This window comes from Hydractinia symbiolongicarpus, chromosome 5, assembly GCF_029227915.1.
Source record: "Hydractinia symbiolongicarpus strain clone_291-10 chromosome 5, HSymV2.1, whole genome shotgun sequence".
Lineage (NCBI taxonomy): Eukaryota > Metazoa > Cnidaria > Hydrozoa > Anthoathecata > Hydractiniidae > Hydractinia > Hydractinia symbiolongicarpus.
The window spans coordinates 9,158,610-9,181,053 of NC_079879.1; the positions used below are offsets into that span (position 1 = coordinate 9,158,610).

At 32.1% G+C, this 22,444-nt stretch overlaps 1 protein-coding gene across 3 annotated transcripts in view; it reads right to left on the reverse strand.

The window, feature by feature from the left end:
- The window catches only part of LOC130644639 (uncharacterized), a 37,762-nt gene extending 15,353 nt beyond the window's left edge, over window positions 1-22,409 (reverse strand). Inside the window, exons 1-19 of one of the 3 annotated variants that reach the window (XM_057450321.1) lie at window positions 22,072-22,409; window positions 12,213-12,338; window positions 11,186-11,256; window positions 9,253-9,298; window positions 8,800-8,887; window positions 8,579-8,618; window positions 8,322-8,379; window positions 8,109-8,190; window positions 7,969-8,039; window positions 7,751-7,890; window positions 7,495-7,650; window positions 6,992-7,042; window positions 6,874-6,918; window positions 6,639-6,677; window positions 5,046-5,159; window positions 2,479-3,825; window positions 1,007-1,360; window positions 480-563; window positions 256-393 (exon numbers count right to left, since the gene is read on the reverse strand). In XM_057450321.1, coding sequence (XP_057306304.1) covers window positions 256-393; window positions 480-563; window positions 1,007-1,360; window positions 2,479-3,825; window positions 5,046-5,159; window positions 6,639-6,677; window positions 6,874-6,918; window positions 6,992-7,042; window positions 7,495-7,650; window positions 7,751-7,890; window positions 7,969-8,039; window positions 8,109-8,190; window positions 8,322-8,379; window positions 8,579-8,618; window positions 8,800-8,887; window positions 9,253-9,298; window positions 11,186-11,256; window positions 12,213-12,338; window positions 22,072-22,260 — 3,239 coding nt within the window. In that variant the 5' untranslated portion in view covers window positions 22,261-22,409. Of the gene's footprint in view, window positions 1-255; window positions 394-479; window positions 582-1,006; window positions 1,361-2,478; window positions 3,826-5,045; window positions 5,160-6,638; window positions 6,678-6,873; window positions 6,919-6,991; window positions 7,043-7,494; window positions 7,651-7,750; window positions 7,891-7,968; window positions 8,040-8,108; window positions 8,191-8,321; window positions 8,380-8,578; window positions 8,619-8,799; window positions 8,888-9,252; window positions 9,299-11,185; window positions 11,257-12,212; window positions 12,339-22,071 lie in introns of all 3 variants that reach the window. The other 2 variants (XM_057450320.1, XM_057450322.1) reach the window with 2 other exon arrangements.
- Between the last annotated feature and the right edge of the window lie 35 nt (window positions 22,410-22,444).

Below are 22,444 nucleotides of genomic sequence, written 5' to 3' on the forward strand. Positions count from 1 at the left end.
TTAATAGTGGAAATAGCCTGGATACTCAAATAAATGTTTTGATGTAGAAACAGTTTATTCTTAGTAATGATGCTTAATAGACTTGGAAATGCTTGTTTTGTGTTTTAAAATTGGAAAAAAAATCATTTCTTTTTCCACCAACTCACCATAATTTTTCCCTACCTTGGGTTACAGCAAACAAAAATAATTTACTGACAGCCTATAACGCTATTTTACTAATTAATATTCAAGTTGAAAAGGTTATCTGATAATTACCCTGTGTCGTGTGAGTTCCAAGAATTGCCATTATTGCAACCTGAGTGTGTGGAAACTTCCTTCAATTTAATTTCTTCACTGATAATATGCTTAACAATAGTTTTTTCGTACACTTTAGTTACTGTTGATTCCCCATTGCTAATGAGAAAGCATAAAGTGTCAGTGTTTTATACGATAAGGATCAAAGTGCCTCATACTGATCTTTAAGATCAATGTTTTCTTACCTTATGTGACTTTCATATGGATATTCCACCACACTTCCTCTTTGTTCTGTAATCTTGGTTGTGTATTTTGTAGACTCAGTTATGCTGAAATTAGGAGTACTGCTAAACGGCAAAAGAGATACTGGATGTTAATAAAAAATGATCACTACAAAGCTAACAATTCTCATCTTCAGGTCCATTCACAGCCAGGAAAAATAAACAAACAAAAACATGACAACATTCTTGTTAAAATGAATTTAAAACTGTTGCCATGACATTTACTGGATGAAAATTGGGAACTATCTTTTTCTTAAAAACACGTTTATCTTGATTACATACATCTCGTTGCAAAGCATAATTATAGGACTTTTAAACATTTTTTTAAAAACACTTTTATTTGTTTGTGCTTGCAAACCTGATTCCACATTTTTATTAAAAGCACCAAATAAGTTGCAAAGATAAAAATGTAACATAATATACTTATGCTCACAGATGGCTAAAATCATGTATATTTTTGAACATATCAATGTATTGTATAGCATCATTACCTTTTCATATCAATTTTTTCAGACAATTGCTCTTGATCAGGCCTGACACAAATACTGTCACACGTTGAATTAGCATCAGATATAGATTGATGGTGTCCAGTTTTATTTGTAGAGGATGAAACACTATTAAAGCCACATGTTGCCACAGGTTTCACTGGGGTAACAGATCCTTTAGCTGATACATCAAGGTTTTGGATATTAGTTGGTACCTTTGCTTCTTCATGAATAGCCTGTTTTTTTACTGGTGTCAATTCTTTGATTGGCGTGGAGGTGGTAGAACAACTGCTTGGACTTTTGTCAATTTCACTATACATTATTCGTAACATATCCAGTTGATTTATTGGTTTTAAACCACTGCATAATAAGATAATAGAAAGAAAAATTAAAAATATTGAGATAAGAGAAACATCTACAGAAGTGTGTATTAAATATATAGAAAAGACATTAAAGTAATTTTAACATTTTTATGCAATTTTAAAAATAGAAAATTTATTATTATTTTTAAAACAAGCCTTTTAAAACCTTTCTGAACATTATTTTCTCAATGACCTCTATTTGAAAATAAAGTGGAGCTCATTTGAGGAAATTACTCTTAAAACTTTCCGCCAAAAAGGAAAACTTCATTTAAGAGGACACTATCTGGTGTAAGGGTCCATTTTTTCAACTTAGGAAACAGTTAAAAATACCACATGTACCAACGACACTTACCAGGGCTGAAAAAAACAATTGGTATCTGGCCACAAACACCGCCACATTAGCTTGCTATTTTGAAAATGGATAGTTTGAAAATAAAATAATTATTTCGTTGTCAGTTGCATGAATTAGCTGAATACATTAGTTTGTAAACTTAGCCGAGTTACGTACAAAAATACTTTCACTTTCGCTTGTATTAGAAGAAAGTGATGATCATTACGATAATGACTCAGATGAAGAATTCTTCATCACAATGGCTCATACTCATGTTTTAATATTGACAAAAAGTGCATATGTATTTGTTTTGATTTGACTATGGCGCTTGTTTGTTTATATTATGTTTGTTTATACTACACAACAAGCATAATTATTAAATAATTATTTTAAATATGGTAAATTTTTGCGAATAAATTACTACGATTGCCGCGTTTTATCAGAATAAAATGCCTGAAAGTTGGTAGTCAGAGCATAAAGGTTTACACTGAAAGTTCAGGTTAGTTTAGCTATGAGTACCACCACAACTACGTTTGCCTTGCTTCCCGAAGAAGGCAAAAATATTCCGATACAAGCACCACAAAAGACTAAAAAAAAATTACTGAAAATTGTGGGATTTGTGGTACTTGTAGCCAGATATCTTGTAGAAAAAAATGGACCCTAAATAGCACAACACTTGGTACGTAATTTGGAAAGCTTAAATCATCAAAAATTTGCATTATTTACTTACCCTACACAAATTTTTAAGCAAAAAAGAAAAAAAAAATTGGGAAAAAATATAGCACCTAGAATGCTTCTTTGGCGTTCTCGTTGTTGAATTTTGATCAGATACTTCATTTACAATAAGACTTTCAGATGCCATCTTAGAAAAGTTTACTTCCTCTAAAGTATGGTTCAACAGATTGTTTGGTGTCTTCTCTGTGCATCCTTTCTGTTCGTTTTTTACTTTTGTAATGTTACTATTGCATGAAACGTCCATGATGTCACCGTAACATGAAACCTTCGTGGTGTTACTGCTACATGAAACAACTGGCATATTGCTGCATGAAGCTGTGATGTTACTGCTTGATGGAACTTCTGGTATACTACTGCACAAAATTGTACTGTTACTACTAATTGGAGCATCTTGCATATTGCTGCAAGAAACTGTAATTTTACTGCTGTGTGGAAATTCTGTTCTTCTACTGCTGCGTGAAATTTCTTTAATGTTAACAGGGCTTGAAACTAATGGGTCATTATGCTTTGAAAAAACTATTGGGACGTTATTACTGCATAAAGTTCTTTTTATGTTACTGGGAAATGTAACTGCGGTGGTGTTAACACTGCAGGAAACATTTATAATGTTACTTCTGCATGAAACCTCACTCCTGCTAATTGCGCATGAAACTTCTGGTGTGTGGTTATGACTGGGAATGTCAGCGATTTTACCATTGTAAGAAATCTCTACACAATTTTCATCATGAGCAAACTTTTCATTATCAGATGTTGTTATATCAACTTGGTCCTTCTGAAATAAATCAATACTGTGCTCACTTGAAGGCAGATCTTTATTACATAAATTAACTTTTAGCATTTCCTTTTCTGAGGAACAATGTGGATGATACTCTACAGCATTATGACTGTCACTACTTTCTAGGTTGACTTTTAGTACATTTCTTTTTACAGGTTTTGTTTCGTTAAGTTCTTTCGATCTTGAAGAATGATCTGGTATTGATTTGTCATTAACCATACCTACAGTGACATTAGATATTTCTGCCAAGCTCATTACAGCATCCAGATTGTCCTCCCTAGTATTTATGCCCATAGGTATTTGCTGTTGGATTTCCTCTTTTCTCAAATGACCATTTACAAAGGAAGTTGAATTATTTCCAATAACAGGCATAGTTTCTAAAGGTTTGCCGTTAACATTGCTATCACTGTAATCTTGGGTTTTAACATTTTCAGTTTCACAAACGTTTTGTTGGGTAGCTTTTCCCTCCTGAAGATCCTGAATTGGTAGCTTGTAACCGGATATTGCCTGTTCCTGCCCATGAACGTCAAGGGTTATTATTTCTTTATGCATATCATTCCATGGTTTGTCTACATCTTGTGGAATAACATTTTCTTGAGGGGTCTCTGCATGTTCGTGTACACTAAATAAAATGTGATCGTGATTTAATGTGATCTAAGCCTATTAGTAATAATGGGAGAAAATATAAAAGTGAAAATTTTGTCACTATGGGTGTTTCTTTTATGAATTGTTTTTATTATGTTTTTGCTCAGACCAAACGTGTAGAACAAATGCTTTACATTCCTACATATATATTGAAGATAGAACAAATGGATAATATTATTTGGCAAAAAATTCAGATTTATTGAAAGGGAAAAAATTTGTTGGGATCCTCTCTGCAATACTTCCTGCTCCTTATATAACAATTTTCTTTCATTAGTTAATTAACTTTAGCGGTTAATCACACAAAAAGGAAGACATGAAGTCATATACATGAGATTATGCAAAAACTATTTTGTCATAATCTCCACATCTATGATTCATGTTTATATGCATCATTGTCATCAAACAAAGTTATTTTTACAAAAGACAGAATTGGAAAGAAAACTACTTTTTAAAATAACAATGTAAGACACTGGAGAAAAACCATACATTTGCTATAGGATTTCACAGCTGGCAATGGATATCATTTAACCACAATGTTTACAAACAACAATAAAGAAACCATGTAGTCACAGAAACAGGCTTGTAAATTCATTCTAATGCATAAAAAATTGCAAAATATAATTTGAATAGCTGTTTCTTTTACACTTAACAATGCAGTAATTATAACTGTTAGAATTATCTACCACATTTCATCAACATGTACTTATAATAATTTGAAGTGTTAAAGAAGAAAAGAACATTTAACCTAGGTTTGTGGAAGTTTCTACACTTTATATGTGATGGAGATTTTGATAAGAACTTTTTTTTTCTTTCCCAACATACAACATTCAATTTCAATTTAAGCTAATAACAAACATTCTCTTTTTTAACTTATATTAGAAAACAAACATGCAAACAATTTATATTTGTTACTAAAACTTCACCATTCAGATGTACAAATAAAAACATCAATGTTATTTGCAAAATGAAAAAAAAGCAAAGAGTTTTAGAGAAATGTTCACATAAGAAAGAAAACAGGCAGGCAACAAGCTGTCTGTTTAATATTCCCTAGCAATCCTTTATATTTTTATATTTATTAACTTTTATTTTATTTTTTGTTACTTCAAAAAAAACAGCTTTCTACTTGAAAGTTAAAACTTCTAGATAATGAAGAAGAACTTGCACGGAGTTTAAATGCATAAAAGTATAATTTCTTACTTTTGCTTGGAAAGGTTAACATTTGTGTCAAAAAACACATCGTCCTCTTCAACTCCAGCATTAGTGGAGGAATAATCTTCCTCAATTTCCTGATCACAAGGTGAGCTTGGATGTCTGCACAAAATGCACAAATGTCACACAATACTTACTCTCAAAATAGCATCAAAATCATTAAAAAATAAATATGTAAATGCGAAATAATTTATGTATAAACAAACATTTATGTATAAACAAATTTTAACTTAATTTATCTAAATTTTAAAATTTCTTTTAATTTAGGTAAACTACTGAAATTATTGCAACAATTAAATAAATGTTAAGAATAAACTTGGTAGAATTATTTAGGCTCCAAATCACCCAAATACTATTAACATTAGGTAAGCACGCAGCAAATACTTTCTGAACCCGACATAAAACAGCCTGATGTAAATTTGGTTGCTTTGTTTACCTACATTTCTTTCAAAAATTTTGACTATTTCTCGAAATTGCAAAACAGCATCAGCTGCATTCTCTAGCTAGGTTCCACCTAGGTAGTTTTGTAGGATTAAGTCAAAAACAGGACGTACTGCAAAGGTTTTAAATCGAAAAAATAGGCCGTGCTGATGACAAAACTGAATTAAGAATATTGCTCAGCATCAATTTACATATTTTGTGTTTTATTTTTTGTGTTCTCATATCAACTAAAAGTGTGCAGTAAACATCATATGAATATCCAAAAAACTGGCAGTAAGAACAGTATGTTAAAAAAAGCTTATAAACTATATGAGTGATATTACAAACTGGCCATAATGCAAGACATTTACTTACAAAACAAAGACAAAAATAGTTTTAAACAGTGGAGGCAAAAAAACATGTTTAAGTGTATAAAAATTAAACAAAGACATTTTTTGTAATATATGCAAAGTAAAAACACAAATTTGAATTACTGCAAACTACATCTCCATTGCACTTCTTAATAACTACCAGAATACATGTTTTGCAAGTAAAATGGCATGAGATTATTTTTTTTAATGAAATGAATTTAAACTGATTGTTGTCAATATAACTATAATTAACTGAACATCATTATTTAAATAACCAATTCCTTATTTATGAAGAACTGCTCAGATAATAAAGCAATCTACTTAAAATTAATAATAGGTATTTTTATATCTTTTAAAATTAGTTCTAAAAAAATAAGTTGTAAACTGTGAATAGTAATTTATTTTTTAGTCACATTTTTTAATCATTATAATCCCATCTCCATAATCATAAAAATAACAATAATCCCTGTCCAAGCAAATTGTGTTACTTCACAAAAACAGACGGCAAGGATGCATGAAATAGTGATGCAAGAAGTATATACGACAGCTGATTTGCCGCGAACGACTAGTAAATATAAAATAGCCAAAGTATAAATTTAGTATCAGATTTCGATTGATAAATCATAGATTAGATTATATAAAATTATTTCACTTTTTAAAGCTTTGAAAATAATTTAAGGAATTGAAAGGTCAAGGATGTACTCTTATCACTAATAATATCATTTTTAGCATGTCTTTACCTCCCCCCAAAAAAGTGGAATTCATATAAAAAGATCACTGTTTTCCTTACCTATCATTTTCTACAGGTGTTTGGTTTTGTATTCCAGAGCTACAAGCAAAATAACATGCAGATGTAAAATATACAAAAAACACATACTTGTTTTACACATGGGCAAAAAACGTACAATTTGGATTTGCAAAAAAGAAGTGAAATATTTTGGTTATTGATTAACATTTTAATAATTTTTTTTGTAAGCAAAACAAAAATGTAAAAAATAAATTGATATTGCTAAAAAAGGCATTACCTGTTACCGTCACTAATCTTGAAAAAGCGTAGCAGCCTGGATGGTCTATGGAGACAATAAACCATTATTAGAGTGTAAATATATTGTGCAAAGAAAAATTATAATTTTTTGTACATACTTTTCAGGTTCAGCGCTGCTAATTTCAAGAAAACGAAGTAACCTTGAAGCTCTACAAAAGCAATCATCTTTATTATCTTATTGTTAAAACAGTTATGTGAGATACCGAATAAAACTAAAATTTGTAAATTATATCTAAAAAACCTGTCTTTGTGTTTATTTATTTATCAAAATATATTTTAAGCTGCTTACAAGAAACTCGACTTGTCTGACTCAAACTATTTGATGATTAAACAAACCCCTTTTGTACATAAAAGTCACAGTTATTTCGCAGTTATAAGGGCTGTGATGACAAGCTTAAATCAGATTATATTGTCAATGATTTTTTAAAAATAATCTAACTGCAATATTCATGCTTGCTCCAGGGATTCTGCTTCAAAAATTTCACCTTAAAATCATTTTTTTTTTTATATATAAAAATAATTAAAATGCAGTTAATTTATAGATTCAGTCCCTTTTGCAATCTTACATACCAGATCAACAAAGAAAGTAAAACACACACACCTCAACTCCTCATTAAGATCACCAGGTGCAGAAGAGGGACTTAGAGACTCTGCATAATCCAGTGATCCTGCAGTGCTGCCAGTATTTCTTTTTTGACCTGCACTTAAAGTTGAGGAAGTTGAGCTGCTGCGAGAACTTCTAGAACAGCGGATTTTTCTAAATAAATTTTGCAAATAATTAAACTGATGTATTGCAAGCATTATCAAATTAGTATACAATCCAATGTAATTGATTATAAAAATATGCAAGGTTATACTTCGGGTTGACTTTAATAACTGAAGCTTTTGTTCGATCTTTTTCCTTCATGGTACTAATAAGTTGAAGGTAACTCTCAGACGCCATCCATGCAGGTGGCCTCCAATGCATAGTATTTGCAGTCTCCATTTTAATATTACCCTACAAGAAAAATCTGACATGTTAGAATTAGGTTATATCATTGCAGGACATCAACTAAAAAAGATTGTAATAATTTACCTTTTGGCTGTGTCGCGAAAAATGTTTTTTGACCTGGGCATTACCAATCAACATTTGATTTAAATCTTCATCTGCATTAAAGTTATATTTTAGTACAAAAAGTTTGCTAAGTACATTTATCTTAACAAAATACCTCATACCTGAACAAGTAAATTTAACTTGTGACAAACGTGGATCAACTTTTAAGGATTTGCAATTCTCACTGTCCATGATACTAAATGTCTATAAAAAAACTAAGTGAAAACAGAATGTCTTTAATAGAAATCAGTCTTACTACTTTTTGTTATTAGTCTTTTTATAATCTGTACAACTTCTCACCATGAGAAGCGGTTTAGTAAAAATTTAATTCATACCCTGTTGAAGGTGTCGTGGTGTACCAACGTAGCTTGGAATTTCCCACCCTTAGCAAAACTAAATAACAATTGTATCATGAATTTCATATTCCACATAAAGCATGTTATTTATAAGGACATAAAACACAATTTAGTCAGATACTTTGTAAATACATTTGATGAGGTAGCATGGGATGGGATTACATGAGAAATGGCTAGAAAGACTTGACAGATAAAAGCTTATCTACTCAGTTACGTACAATGAAATTCATACTTACTTGTAAACATCCAGTGTACATGGAGATATAGAGTATGGTCCTAAACAAAAAATTGTGACGAGAAAAAAATAGTCATTTTTGTAGATGGTTAACAAACCCTGTTAAATTTAAAACATAAATACTCAGGACTTAAATCCAAATTTAAAATATTAACATAACAAATGTTTGGGTTAGTGATTTCCTTATAGTTCCGTTTTCCTAAACTTAAAGCAATTCTTTACCTTTTAAAAACAGGAGCTGTGTTTTTGCAACTCTTAACCAAGATGCTAAATCTTCAGAAACAAATGAGGCCTCACATTCACGTTTTGACTAAAATACAGAAACAGAAAAATAAAATAGCAAGAAAAATTCTTATGAAAAAAGTACAAGTTGTCGACTAATAGTATTATAGTAAAATGAACAGATGTGTGTATCAGACAAAAGTGATGAACTCCTGAAGTACTTGGTAAGTATTCTTTTTAATTATTATGTGCAATAAATCACTCAGAATAATAATTTTTTTTAAATAAATTAACTAGCAGATGATTTTCGTTTCCACTCATATTGTGAAAGCATTCATTGTCCACACAATGTCACAATAGGAGGTAATTGCTCCCAATAACACCCAGTAAAGAAGTTGGTTATCTTAGAACATATAGTAACTTTTACTTTAGGCACAAAAAAAGTATACATACTTCCTTAAATCGAAATGGATAGAGGGATGTTTTCACCACTTTTTCACTAAAAAAAAATTCACAAGTAATAAGTAGATTTTAAACCCTTCGCACACTTTACGCATCCCATTTTGCAAAGTGGATTTCTTAATTAATACCACACCTTTTTGTAGAAATTTAAAAAAAACTGTATTAAATCACCTTGCTCTTAGCCTTTGTTTTTTACAAAACAGACAGTGTTTTTTATTAATATGTGCTATTCTGAAATGTTAACTTAATTTTCATACAAATTAGGATTTGAACCTATACGCACTTCAAACTTCCTGGTTTCAAGTTCAACTTAGACATTTAACACACATTATTAACAACTACCTGCTGTGATATTTGGAATGGACATGATTTTTCCTCCTGTCAAAACCAACTTGTACGGTTTATTTTTAAGGAATCAGTAGGTTATCATAGAGAAGTTTGTGAGCTTCTTTGTACTCAAGATTTGAATAATAAGCGTTTTACGATTTATTTATGCTGTATAAATTATGTCAAATTTCAGTAACAGCAACACAGGTGCAATGCAATATTTTTACTCAGACAGTCTCAGAAAAAGTATTTAGGAAAGAGAAAGAAACTCTATTTTTTCTTGGTAGATTTTTAAATGCTTTTGATAGAGTGCTACATAAGTTATTTGGTAGTCTATGAGAAGATTAGGTGTGGATGAGTGGCTGATTAAGATGGTACAGATGGTAAGTAGTGTAAATGTGGGTTTACATTAGGGTTCTGTACTTAGTCCTTTGTTGTTTGCTTTAGTCTTAGAAGCACTACTGATGGATGTCTATTGTTCAGAACAGGTTGTCCATGGGAGTTATTGTATGCAAATGGTTTGGTTCTTATAGCGGGGTCAATTGAAGAATTACTTGAAAAGTTTGAGAAGTGAAAGATGAGAAAGGGTTAAGAGTGAATGCAGCAAAGTCTAAAGTCATGATTAGTAGCACTGAAGCCAAGTGTGACCTTGCAGTTGGCAAGTGGCCTTGTGAAGTTTTCATGAAAGGGGTTGGTAGTAATTAAAATTTCTGTCACACATGTAAGCATTGGGTACATAAGAAGTGCAGTGGTATTGGAGGAAGTTTAGGAGCTGACATTCAGGTTGTAGGCAAACATTGCAAAGGTGAGATTATAAACAAATTATTCCAACTTTAATGATGTACAACAGTGGATAGCAGGATAGAAAGATCTTGACCAATTAGAAAGAAATGCTATGAGAATGGTTAAGTGGATGTGTAAATCCAGTCTAAAAAGATTAGCTAGTTTGATTTTTTGGTGGGCAACATTTACATTAAAGGATGTTACAATTAAAAGACACTCCATCAGTTGCTACATGTTTTTTAAAGGGGGAAGAGAGATTTTTGTGAGGCATGATTATGTTTGTGCGTGTATTAGCGAGTTGATAGAGTTGATATATGAAGATGCTGACAAAGTTTTTCCTTTGTTAATTTCCTATCTTTAAGAATTGCTACTGCTAAAAAGACTAGAACTGTACATACAAACGCTTTTTCGATGATTTGAGTGTATTGTGCATCCATTTTTTTTCTCTCTGATTTGACCTAATAGCGTGTAACACCATCTAACATTTTGTAAACACACCTGAATCCTTTCTATTTTAAGAAATGTTAGCAAAAATTTAGCTCATATGTTATCTTATAACAGGGTTTTAAGAGCTGTTAAAGAATATGTATTTCAAAATTTTTATCAATATATAGATATTATAGAGATGACTTAGGTAACATGAAAAATCACACTTTTCTATTCCCACTTAAATATTCCATAAGAAAAGGCGATGTTCAGTCTTTGTATAAAGGCTTTAACTTGGTCATCTAGCTGAATTTTTTTTGTTTTTCTACACACAGAAAACAAAGCATTTCAATAAAGCCTTATTCTAGAACTAATAGTTATGACTTACACTTTTCTGGTACCAAAATACTGCACATACACCCAGTCATTTTCAACAGCATCAAACAAGGGTTTAAAAACCTATTAAAGAATTTGAATTATGAAACAGTCAGACTGCATATGTACTGACGATAAACTCATAATGGTACTTTTTATCCCTAACAAACATATTATTTGTAACTAGTCGATAAGGCTCGTGGAGAAATCCACTTAGGCAAAAGGACGACAAATAGTTTGTTTTAGATTTTTTACTGACGGCAAAACTGCAGATACAAAAAAAAATTGGCAAGGTTTAGTTTATTCGTTGCCTGAGGTTAAAACACTGATCAAAATAATGTATAGGATCACATGCTTTCGACAAAAGCCTAAGAAGATATAAGGTTGAAAAATTTTGCTGACGTCAGCAATGGCCCATCAAAACCCCCCAAAAGTTTTTTATAAATTTGTATACTTGTTGCCTTCATCGAATAGGTCTTGAATAGCTGATCAAGAAAAAGTATAGGATCATGTACTTTTGACAAACGGTTGCAGATATATTAGAGTTTGAAGGTTTTTTGATGACGTCATTAACCCATCCATTCCGAAACAAATTTGGGGATCCAGGTTTGGGAATTTTACCCAAATTGGTCCCAGGTAGCTTCTAGTTACCCACGCTGTAAAAAATCATTGACGTCACCACCTAATTTCCAAGTTATTTGGCCTCAAAGTTTTAAGTGCACTGTAATGACTTCATTAATTTAATATAAGATATTGACGTTAAAATAGTAATATTGACGTCGTGCCGTAACATCAGATAATTTACCATTTGAGACATAAGTTTTCTGGCAACATCAAAGGAAAATGAACGCATCCACTTTGCCTGTCACAGACAGACAGACACACTTAGCGATTATTGTATACATTATTTAAAAATAAATTTAATTTTATAGAATCAATTCGTAAAATAATAATAATAATAATAATAATAATAATAATAAAAAAATGAGACTAGGGAGTACAATTCAACTGTAATATATTGTTTTAAAAATTTAACATACCAATGCAGGCGATCTTCTTGAAGAATTTGGAACTTCAACAAGCAAGTAATCAATCAACAGTTGACGACGAAGTTTATGTATTTTTAATTCTTCTATATTTCCAGTAATGTCATATTCAATCAAGAGCTAAAAAAAGGTGAAAATTAACTTCACTGCAGTCACACAGATGTCTGGACTAAAAATCTGGTTTGAAATATTTTTATAACAAATAAAATTGTATCGAGTCGTTTTTATCCTTTGCTAATAAAAGGGAAGTTAACTGTAAATTTTTTTTTAGATATTTGATCCAACAACTGTTCATAAAATCATGAAAAAAAACTAGTTGTTGTTCCACCTCCAAAAAATGTCTTTTTTAATGACGATAATGACATAACTGTACTTAGAAACCAACAAGTTTCCGTATAAGCATGATTTCTTATAAATCATAAGTAGGATTTATTATAAGTAACAACAGCAAGAAAAATTAAGGCAGTAAATTGGGGAAAAAAATAAGATGTCTTTGTAAATGTATTTTCTTTGCACATAAACAGCCATGTTTTTTTTCCATTCTCTTATTTTTGTACTGCATGATTCTTAATTTTAAGCAAACCTAAGGCTTGTTTACTTTCAGTAAATTGTCTATAAAGAAAAGTTAACATCTTTGCTAGAAATTCATGCAGTAATGCATGATTCAACATTCAGACACTTTGTACATCATGTGCAGAATGTCATGCATTTGTTGGATGCAGTTTTTTTTCTTGCTAAATCCCATTCAACCATAAATGTTAGAAAAGAGTTACTTTTTATGGACTTCTCAATATTTATAACATACTAAAATAACTTGTGTCAAAAATGATGCATTTTTACATTGATAATCAATGACAATTTTTGACAAATTCAAAATTTCTGTAAGTCATTTTATGTTATTGACTGCATGTGTGCAGATTCAATAGTGATCTGTACAAAGTGGTAAGGATCTTTAAAGAGCAACCACAAGAAAACAGAAATGCATCACATTCTTAAAGATTGAAATATCTTACTAAGCAACCACTTTTTTGCATATTCTAGGCTTTTCTAAAAAAATTACTTTTTTCTACAGAAGGGAATGCTGAATATAAGTTAGCTTACTTTAAGTAAATGAAAGGTTAAAAAAAAATAAGGCAAGTTTTTCCTTTATATGTCAACAATGCTAGTAAATTGTGTTATTAAATAATATAGATATTATCATGTCATAAACAAGAGAGTTTATTCTAGGCGTTGTATTTTGTTTAAGATTGTTTACTATGTTTACTACTGTTATATTTTAGATTAGTTTTTAATTGTGTTGTATGACTGGGGGTTTTATCTATCTCAGTAAATAAATTGAAGTTAACAGTGGTAGCAGAGGATGAGTCACAATTACAAGATACCCCCAGTCTTTAATGACAAGAAGCCATATAATCGCTATGTTGATGAATTGAAAGCATGGACATTATTAACAGATTTAGAGAAGCAGAAGCAAGGCATCGCAGTGGCCTTATCTTTACCAGAAGAAGATTCAACACAAGTAAGAGATAAAGTGTTCAGTGAGATTAGTATTGCTGATTTGAATAAAGAAGATGGAATAGACACTTTGATAGCGTTTATGGACAACTTGTTTAAGAAAGATGAATTAACTGTATGTATGAACATTACACAAACTTTGATCGTTATAAAAGAAAAAGTGATGAAACTATGGAGTCGTATATAATAGAATTTGAAAAGTTGTACAATAAAACAAAGAAATTTGATATGGCATTACCAGAAAGTGTTTTAGCATTCAAATTACTTGATGGAGCTTGTTTAAAACATTCAGACAGACAGCTTGTACTTACTGGTGTAAACTATGAAGAAGTAAATACTATGTTTAAACAAATGAAAAGTGCATTAAAAAAGTTTTTCGGAGAACAATCATTACCTACTAATAGCAATGAAAGCATAAAAGTTGAACCATCTATTACTAAAACTGAACCTGTATTTATTACTGGAACTCATGGAAATTCAGTTAGACCTCGAAATGAACGTTTCAGATATGGTAACAGAAATAATTATGAACGAAACAATCAACGACCATTACGTAAAAGAAATAATCCACTTGATGAAAAGGGTGAACCACTTAGATGTCACATTTGTCAGTCAGTTATGCACTTTGCACGGTTTTGTCCTCATGGGAATAAAACCTTTGACAAGCCAGTGTTCCAAGCAAGCTATGAAAATGATATGGTGGAAAAAGCAGTTCTTTTTACGGGCGCAGTAATTGAAGATAAAAGTGTTTTATTGTCAGAAGCTCTTAACTGTGCTGTACTAGATAGTGCTTGTTCAGCAACTGTTACTGGAGAAGATTGGCTTAAGTGTTATTTGGATTCACTAACAACAGAGCAAAAGTGTAAAATACAACGATCTCCCAGTGACACTGTTTTTCGATTCGGTGGTGGGGAAAGATTAAAATCCAATGGCAAAGTTAAAATACCATGTAATATGGCTGGGAAGGAATGTGAAATTGTGACAGACATAGTTGAATGTGATATACCTCTTCTTCTTAGTAAAACAGCTATGAAGAAAGCGGACATGAAATTAGATCTGGTAAACGACACTGCTGAAATATTTGGTACATTAGTTGATTTGCAGAATACAACATCAGGCCATTATTGCGTACCCTTGAAAGAGGATGAAGTCTGTTTATCCAACTCAATATTGATAAATGAGTCGTTTAAAGAAAAAGAAAAGAAAGTTGTAAAATTGCACAAGCAATTTGGACATCCCACTGCAAAACGGTTAGCAAGTTTGTTGGTTGATGCAAAACTATATGATGAAGACTGTAAGAGAATCCTGGATCAAATTGAACAGGACTGTGAAACATGCAAGAAGTTTAAACGGACACCACCTAGACCAGTGGTCTCACTGCCATTAGCTACTGATTTCAATCAGTGTGTTGTAATGGATCTTAAAGAATGGGTAAAAAGTAAAATATGGTTATTTTACCTCATTGATGCAGCTACTCGATTCACTTTAGCTACAGTAATTCGAAGCAAATTACCTTCTGTTATTATTGACAAAACCATGCAGTTGTGGATTGGCAATGGATTTGGTGTTCCGGGACGCTTATTAGCAGACAATGGAGGAGAATTTGCTAATGAAGAGTACCGGGATATGTGTGATAACCTAAATATTGAAGTTTTAAACACATCAGCTTGTAGTCCATGGCAAAATGGATTGTGTGAAAGGAACCATGCAATTGTAGATGATTGTTTGAGAAAGATTCTTGATGAAAACCCAAAATTATCGTTGGAAGTTGGTTTGGTCTGGGCACTTAATGCCAAGAATTCCTTGCATATGAATTCTGGTTATAGTTCCTATCAATTAGTTTTCGGACGGAATCCGAATTTGCCATCAGTGTTAAATGCAAATCCACCAGCTTTAGAGGGTGTAACCGTATCACATGTGTTTGCAAAGCATATTAATGCCCTTCATAATGCACGTAAAGCATTTATTGAAGCTGAAGCTTCAGAAAGAGTTAGAAGAGCTTTGCGTCATCAGATTCGAAGTACTAACACACAGTATTACACTGGAGAGAAAGTCTACTATAAACGTGATGATTCACCAAAGTGGAGGGGTCATGCTAAAGTTATTGGTCAAGACGGCAAGGTTGTTTTTGTTCGGCAAGGCAGTGTGTATGTCAGAGTCCCACCTTGTCGATTAGTTAAAGTGGGTCAAGAATTTTCTGGCTCTAATCAGAACAAACTTGACAATACAGATCTTAAAGAGAACAAAGATGTAGGTGATCATCAATCAGAAGTAGTGATTGATTTAGAGGTTGAAGAGTCAAATGCTACACCTGTGCAACAAGAACAACGTAACAGAAGTGAACATGAGGAAAATGTTTCAGATGTACCAGAAGCAGAAATGAATTTGGAAGGAGAACAACAGGTGTCTGTTCGAAAAGAGCATGATTTTCCCAAAGTTAACGACCATGTTGAAGTGAAAATGAAAGATGTACCAGAATGGTTTTCAGCAAAAGTGATAAGTAGAGGTGGAAAAGCTACAGGGAAGTACAGTAGTTGGTACAACATAAGGAAAGAAGGTACAAATGATGAAATGTGCCTAGATTTTAAGGATGTTGAAGATTGGAAAAAAGTTGAAAGTGTCAATGTAGTTATTCTTCCAGAACACGTACATGATACTGTAGAGGCAGTTAAAGCAAAACAGAAGGAATTAGACAACTGGAAATTGTTTGATGTTGTTCGACAGGTTGCGGATGATAAACAAAGTAAGATATCAACAAGATGGATTATCACTGAAAAAGAAGTGGATTCCTCTAAAGTTGTTAAGGCACGTCTTGTTGTTAGAGGATTTGAGGAAGAGCACAAACTGCAACGTGACTCACCAACCGCAGCTAAAGACACTCTTCGTATGTTTTTTGGAATAGCAGCCTGCAAGAATTGGAATTGTGTGGCATTAGATGTAAAGTCTGCATTTCTGCAAGGTCACACTATTGATCGTGATGTTTATGTTACACCACCCAAAGAAGCAAATGTTCCAGATGGATTCACATGGAAGCTTGTTAAAGTCGTTTATGGCTTAAACGATGCTCCAAGAAATTGGTATTTCAGTGTACGTCAGACCTTATTAAAGCTGAAGGCAGAGCAGTCCACAGTAGATAAAGCACTTTTCTACTGGAAAGATACAGATAACAATCTGTGTGGCATCTTTATAATGCATGTAGATGATTTTGTACTTGCAGGAAATAAAATTTTTGAAGCATCTATTATGTCACAGTTGATTAAGACCTATAAGGTTGGTAAGATAGAAGAGACCAACTTTAAATACATTGGGATAAACATTTCTCAAGATGGTGGAAATATAACTATGGATCAAAAGCAGTATGTTGAATGCATTCAGGAAATACAGATTTCAAACAAACGATCCACTAGAAAGCGTGATGAACTCAATGATGACGAATTACATGAACTTAGATCTGCAATAGGACAATTGAACTGGATAGCTACTCAAACTCGCCCAGATTTGGCTTTCGATGTGCTGGAATTAAGGGTTTCCATTAAAAACGCAAGAGTAGAGCATCTTTTGGTGGCTAACAAGGTTATAAAGAAAATGAAAGCCACTAACAATGTGTGCTTAATCTTTCCAAATATGCCAAAGTATGAATTGTGGAAGTTGGTAGTCTTTTCAGATGCGTCATATGCAAACTTACCAGATGGCGTCTCCAGTGCTGGCGGTAGTATAGTGATTGTCGTTGCAGAGGATGGGAAATGTTTCCCAATTTCTTGGTGTTCAAAGAAGATCAAGAGGGTTGTTAAGAGTACCATTGCTGCTGAAGCCTTATCCTTAGTTAATGGTATTGATAATGCATACTACATAGGCTGTTTAATGTCACAGATTTTGTTTTCACAGAGAACAAATGAGAATTGTATTCCCATAACAGCTTATATTGATAATAAATCTTTGTATGAAAATATTCATGCTACTACTCTGGTGTCAGAAAAACGTCTTAGAATCGATATAGCAGCTATTCAACAAATGGTCAATGAAGGAAAGTTTCTGTTCGATGGGTACCTGCATCATTACAATTGTCAGATGGAATGACCAAGCGAGGAGCATCCTTGCAGCGGTTGATGAATGTTTTAACGAATGGGAAGATTACGTTTGATTGATTACATTATGAGCAAGTTGTTGTAGCCCCTAGGAAGATGATATGTCAAGGACAAGAATTCTTGTTGTTGAACGAATCAAAAAAGAAAACAAAACAAAACTACATTCTTTTATTTTTAAACATTTCATTTTGTTCAGAAGACAGTTATTGCAGAATGCTATCTCTCTTAAAAGATGGGAGAATGTTTAAGATTGTTTACTATGTTTACTACTGTTATATTTTAGATTAGTTTTTAATTGTGTTGTATGACTGGGGGTTTTATCTATCTCAGTAAATAAATTGAAGTTAACATATTTAATATAATCGGAAATTAGGTAAATTAAGTCCCAAGCAGTTGTGCTAGTAGACAAAAACTTGGGCCTTTCATCTTTCAACAAGAAATATAAAATTAGCGTTAAATTAAATCCTTTATGGAAACTAACCTTTACCTTAGTTTTACACATACTATGTACATGTCCAAATAAAATTTTATGCTATCAAGATGCCGCTCAAGTTAAGCCATTAAACCTAATAAAAGTGTGCATTTAGAAATATTATTAAAATGATGATGATAAATATCTTTATATAACAGAATTTGGTTCAGAGAAAGAAAAATTTGAATCACTTATTTCTCATTCAAACCACGCAAAACAACATCAGATGGAATTTTGAACAATTACAACAACAGTCCATATTTATAACATCTGAAACAAAAGGTTTAAAAATGTAAGCAGGGGGGTTAAAAAATTAATACTCAAAAGTGTCTGACAAAATCAAATGTTTCTTGTGACATGTAAAGGTTTAAATTCACTATAACTTGCTTTGAAAATGTGGGAAGTATTCCAGAAAAAACATTACAAAACTACTGCATTCGAACCATGAGATACAGTAATTTTTTAATTAGTCTACGGTTGACCTGCCAAAAGTTTACAGCATGTCAAAAATCAAGACTGTTTCAGTATTATTGCATACTGTCCTTTAACACAAATTTTCAATCTGAATACGTCAAAAATAAAAGGCTTTTGAGGAGTAAATTCTAATGTAATAAAAAATGCCTGCTATCACAATATCTTAACCCAAAATGTCAAAAAATGGTTTCTAAAAGTATATAAATGTTAAATCAAAAAAATATACCGTATTTTCCAGTATATAACCCGCACATCGTATAACCCGCTGGTCAGCTTTTTTAATGAGGTATAAACTAGATTCTATAAGATAGCACGCATCTTCGTATAACCCGCATAAAATTTCAATCCATTTACTTACCAGCACCTTTGCATAACCCGCATCATGTTAAGAAAAAAATTTAGCGTATTTTACTTACCCTAATCATTTTATAAAAACATGAGTGTGTTCTGTCTTTTCATGCTGGAGACAAGTGGGGGACGTTTAAACTCGTGAACACCAAACACGAGAACCGAGTGTCTGAACTAGTGACTATCTCAGTCTTAACTTCCTTGTCTCCGATTGCCGAAATAATAATGAGTTAAAATTAATTTAACAAGTCGATCTTCTGCTAATGCAGAAGATCGACAAACACACAAACCAAAAAAAAACAAACAACCATTCTATCAGGTTATAAACTTAAAGTAAAATCTCTGTATTTATGTATATTTAAGTTTTTTTGGCATAAATATAAACAACCTAATAATTATTACGGATTGTCTGTAACAATGATGCACAGAACGTTCTTTTCTAATGTTTATAGAATTTTGTTATCTATTTATATCTCACCAATCACAGTGTGCATGATAAAATGAATGGCGGGAATGAGGAGGAGATAGTTGCGTGTGTCTTATTAATTTTATATTTATTTTTGATATTTTCAGTGGCCACCTGTTGCTCGAAGGTAGCGAAAATAAAAAAAAATTATTATCTATACTTTAATTTTCACATTTTTCAATATTGTTAACAGGAATTAATAATTAAGTCCTGGGCACTAGGTTGTGAAATACCTGTCAATTTAACCTAAAAATGATACCTTCTATATTGCTCTATTACCACAAGCAAATCATTTCAATGTGCTCAATGTGATTGCAAAGATATAAATAGATTAGGATTAAATTCAACACAAAAGAAAAATGATCTCCAGAATTGTGTTTCAGAGAGAGAGCTCATAATATTAGCACTGGCAAGCAATAGAAAGTTAAAGCAATTTCACTGTGTGAAAAAAATTAAATCACATAGTTAAAGGAAGATTACGTAGATATATAGGATCGCGCATGGAGTTATATTAATGTATGCATTTTATCCCGTTGGTACTATTTTCTTCATTAAATGTATAAACTTTAAATCTCACAATAAATGACAAAAAATATAAAACTAATCACATAACCCGCACCACATTATAACCCGCACCAATAGTGGACGTCGTAAAAATCAACTTATAACCCGCAGGTTATATACCGGAAAACAAGGTAGTTTTTTTTGCATATTAAATATTCTCTTATGGTCATAAGAGGTTTACACAAAATGTCAAAATAATGGTTTTTAGGAGTATGTAAATCCTATATTAGTTCTTGCAGCATTTATCTTACTCATAAAATCTAACACAAAATGTCAAACCACAGTTTGGAACACTAGCTAAAAAAATAATTAATTTCTGTACTTCGCCATTAATCTTTACAAGAAGAAAATTTCATGAATCGTAAAGAAATCGTAAAAAGGTAAAGTGGCTATGAATTGAAGATAATATCAATCTATAGATGCATTTCTGTGTTCAAAACTGTGATGTGTCCCCTAACTGAGGCAGGTTTTAAAATTGAACAGTATCACAAAAATAAGATGCAGAGATTAATTTCTACATAACTCTGTGTAGACTATGTACTATGAGATGCATTTAGCTCCTCTGCACAATGTTATATACATTAAATCGGTATACATTTTAACTGCAAGTGTGTTATATTTTAAATATATCTGCATGCTGGAGGTTAAATTTACGAGAAAGAAATATATTTTTAAATTAACCACCCCCTTTTAATTTGGATTCTGGTCCCCCAACTATTAAGACCCCCATTGTTTATTTGGCATTCAAGAGTATAATCCCTGAGAATTTTGTAAAACGTCTATGTGTTCTAAAAATGTATATGTTACTATAAAATGTGTTAAATCATAAATTGCTAACATAATCAGCAATATTGCCAAAATTTGCCATAGCAATTATTTGTCAATGCTTACAATGCTGAATCACAATGTACATTTTTGCGAATGTTTACGATAACAATTTAACCTCTAGCTAGGCCTACACCTAAATAAAACAAAGCATGGAGAGATATTATATTCTCCTAGTCAGCAAATGTCACTGGATACTTTCAAACCAATTACAGACCCTTATTTTTTATGGTAGCAATTATGATTTAAGGGAAAAGTGGCCCAGCGGAAACAACCATAAAGTCAACTGAAGAGTTGATGAGTGCTGCCTGGATTATGTACGGCAGATTTCCCCATTTATAAACATTATTTCTCACTTATAGAACGAACATAATTGGGGCAGCCTTATGTGCAACAGATTTACGTTATTCCTCACTTATAGAACAGACATAATCGGGGCCGACTGGCTTTTATATCATTGGTCATCACTTCTGGCAAGCAAATAGCACTGGTGGTAAACTTGTTGTTGTTCTTAAATAAAACTTTTAGGATTCACAAGTTTAATAACTTTTCACCAAACCTAATTCCTGCAAAACGAATAATTTAAGTCATCCCCAGAATTTAATTCCTGCAAAAAATAAAAATTAGTTTTCAATGGTTTTCTATTATCTTGCAGAGAAAAATTACGTCTAGGCATCTCTTACATTTTTGAAGAAATTGTCTGAAAAAACTTTCATTTAAATTTTGCAATTGTCGGAGCTATACTTGTTTTAGCGTTCATAATCTGGTCACTACGACATAATCAGGGTAAAAAAAAACAATCAGGCCATGCATACATAATGCGGCCGTCCTGTTTATAAACAGACCGAGGAGCTAACAGAATCTTTGTTTTCTAAGCTTCAAACCTGACATATTGTGTAGCTAGCTCTATGGGAGTTTTTGCTAGTTTAGCTTCAGTTTAATTTAGATTACTTGTAGTTCTTGTTTAATCAACACTTCTTTTGTGAGAGGTTGACCATGAAATTTTTGTGTTTTCTCTTAACTGACAACTGAGAGTTGTACCCTGTGACCCAAAAATCTAAAGATTGGCTAAGACTGGTTGAATTAATGTGGGCTAATACTTACTTTATGGTTTTTAGCAGAAGCTTCACCCACTATAAAATTGCATGCTCTAATATGTCCAGTCAAGTATTGTGGTAAGTGACCACTTTTGTTGCTTCCTCCAGTGGTGCTTGTACTGCGACTTCCTCTTGCAACTATTTCTGTTTTACTCAACAGAAACCTTTTACCAGGTAAGTGATCTGTTGTGATCATTTTATGTCACTATGCATTAAGTCCAAATAATAATTACTCTATGGTTGCCAGTACATAAGACAAAAATAATATATATAAACCAGCAAATATCTGGTTGTAAAAATTGCACTCTCTGTTGATCGTGTTGTTTTCGCAAAGTGGAGGTTTGAAGATTACTTTCCATTCTGCTGTATACAATTTACGG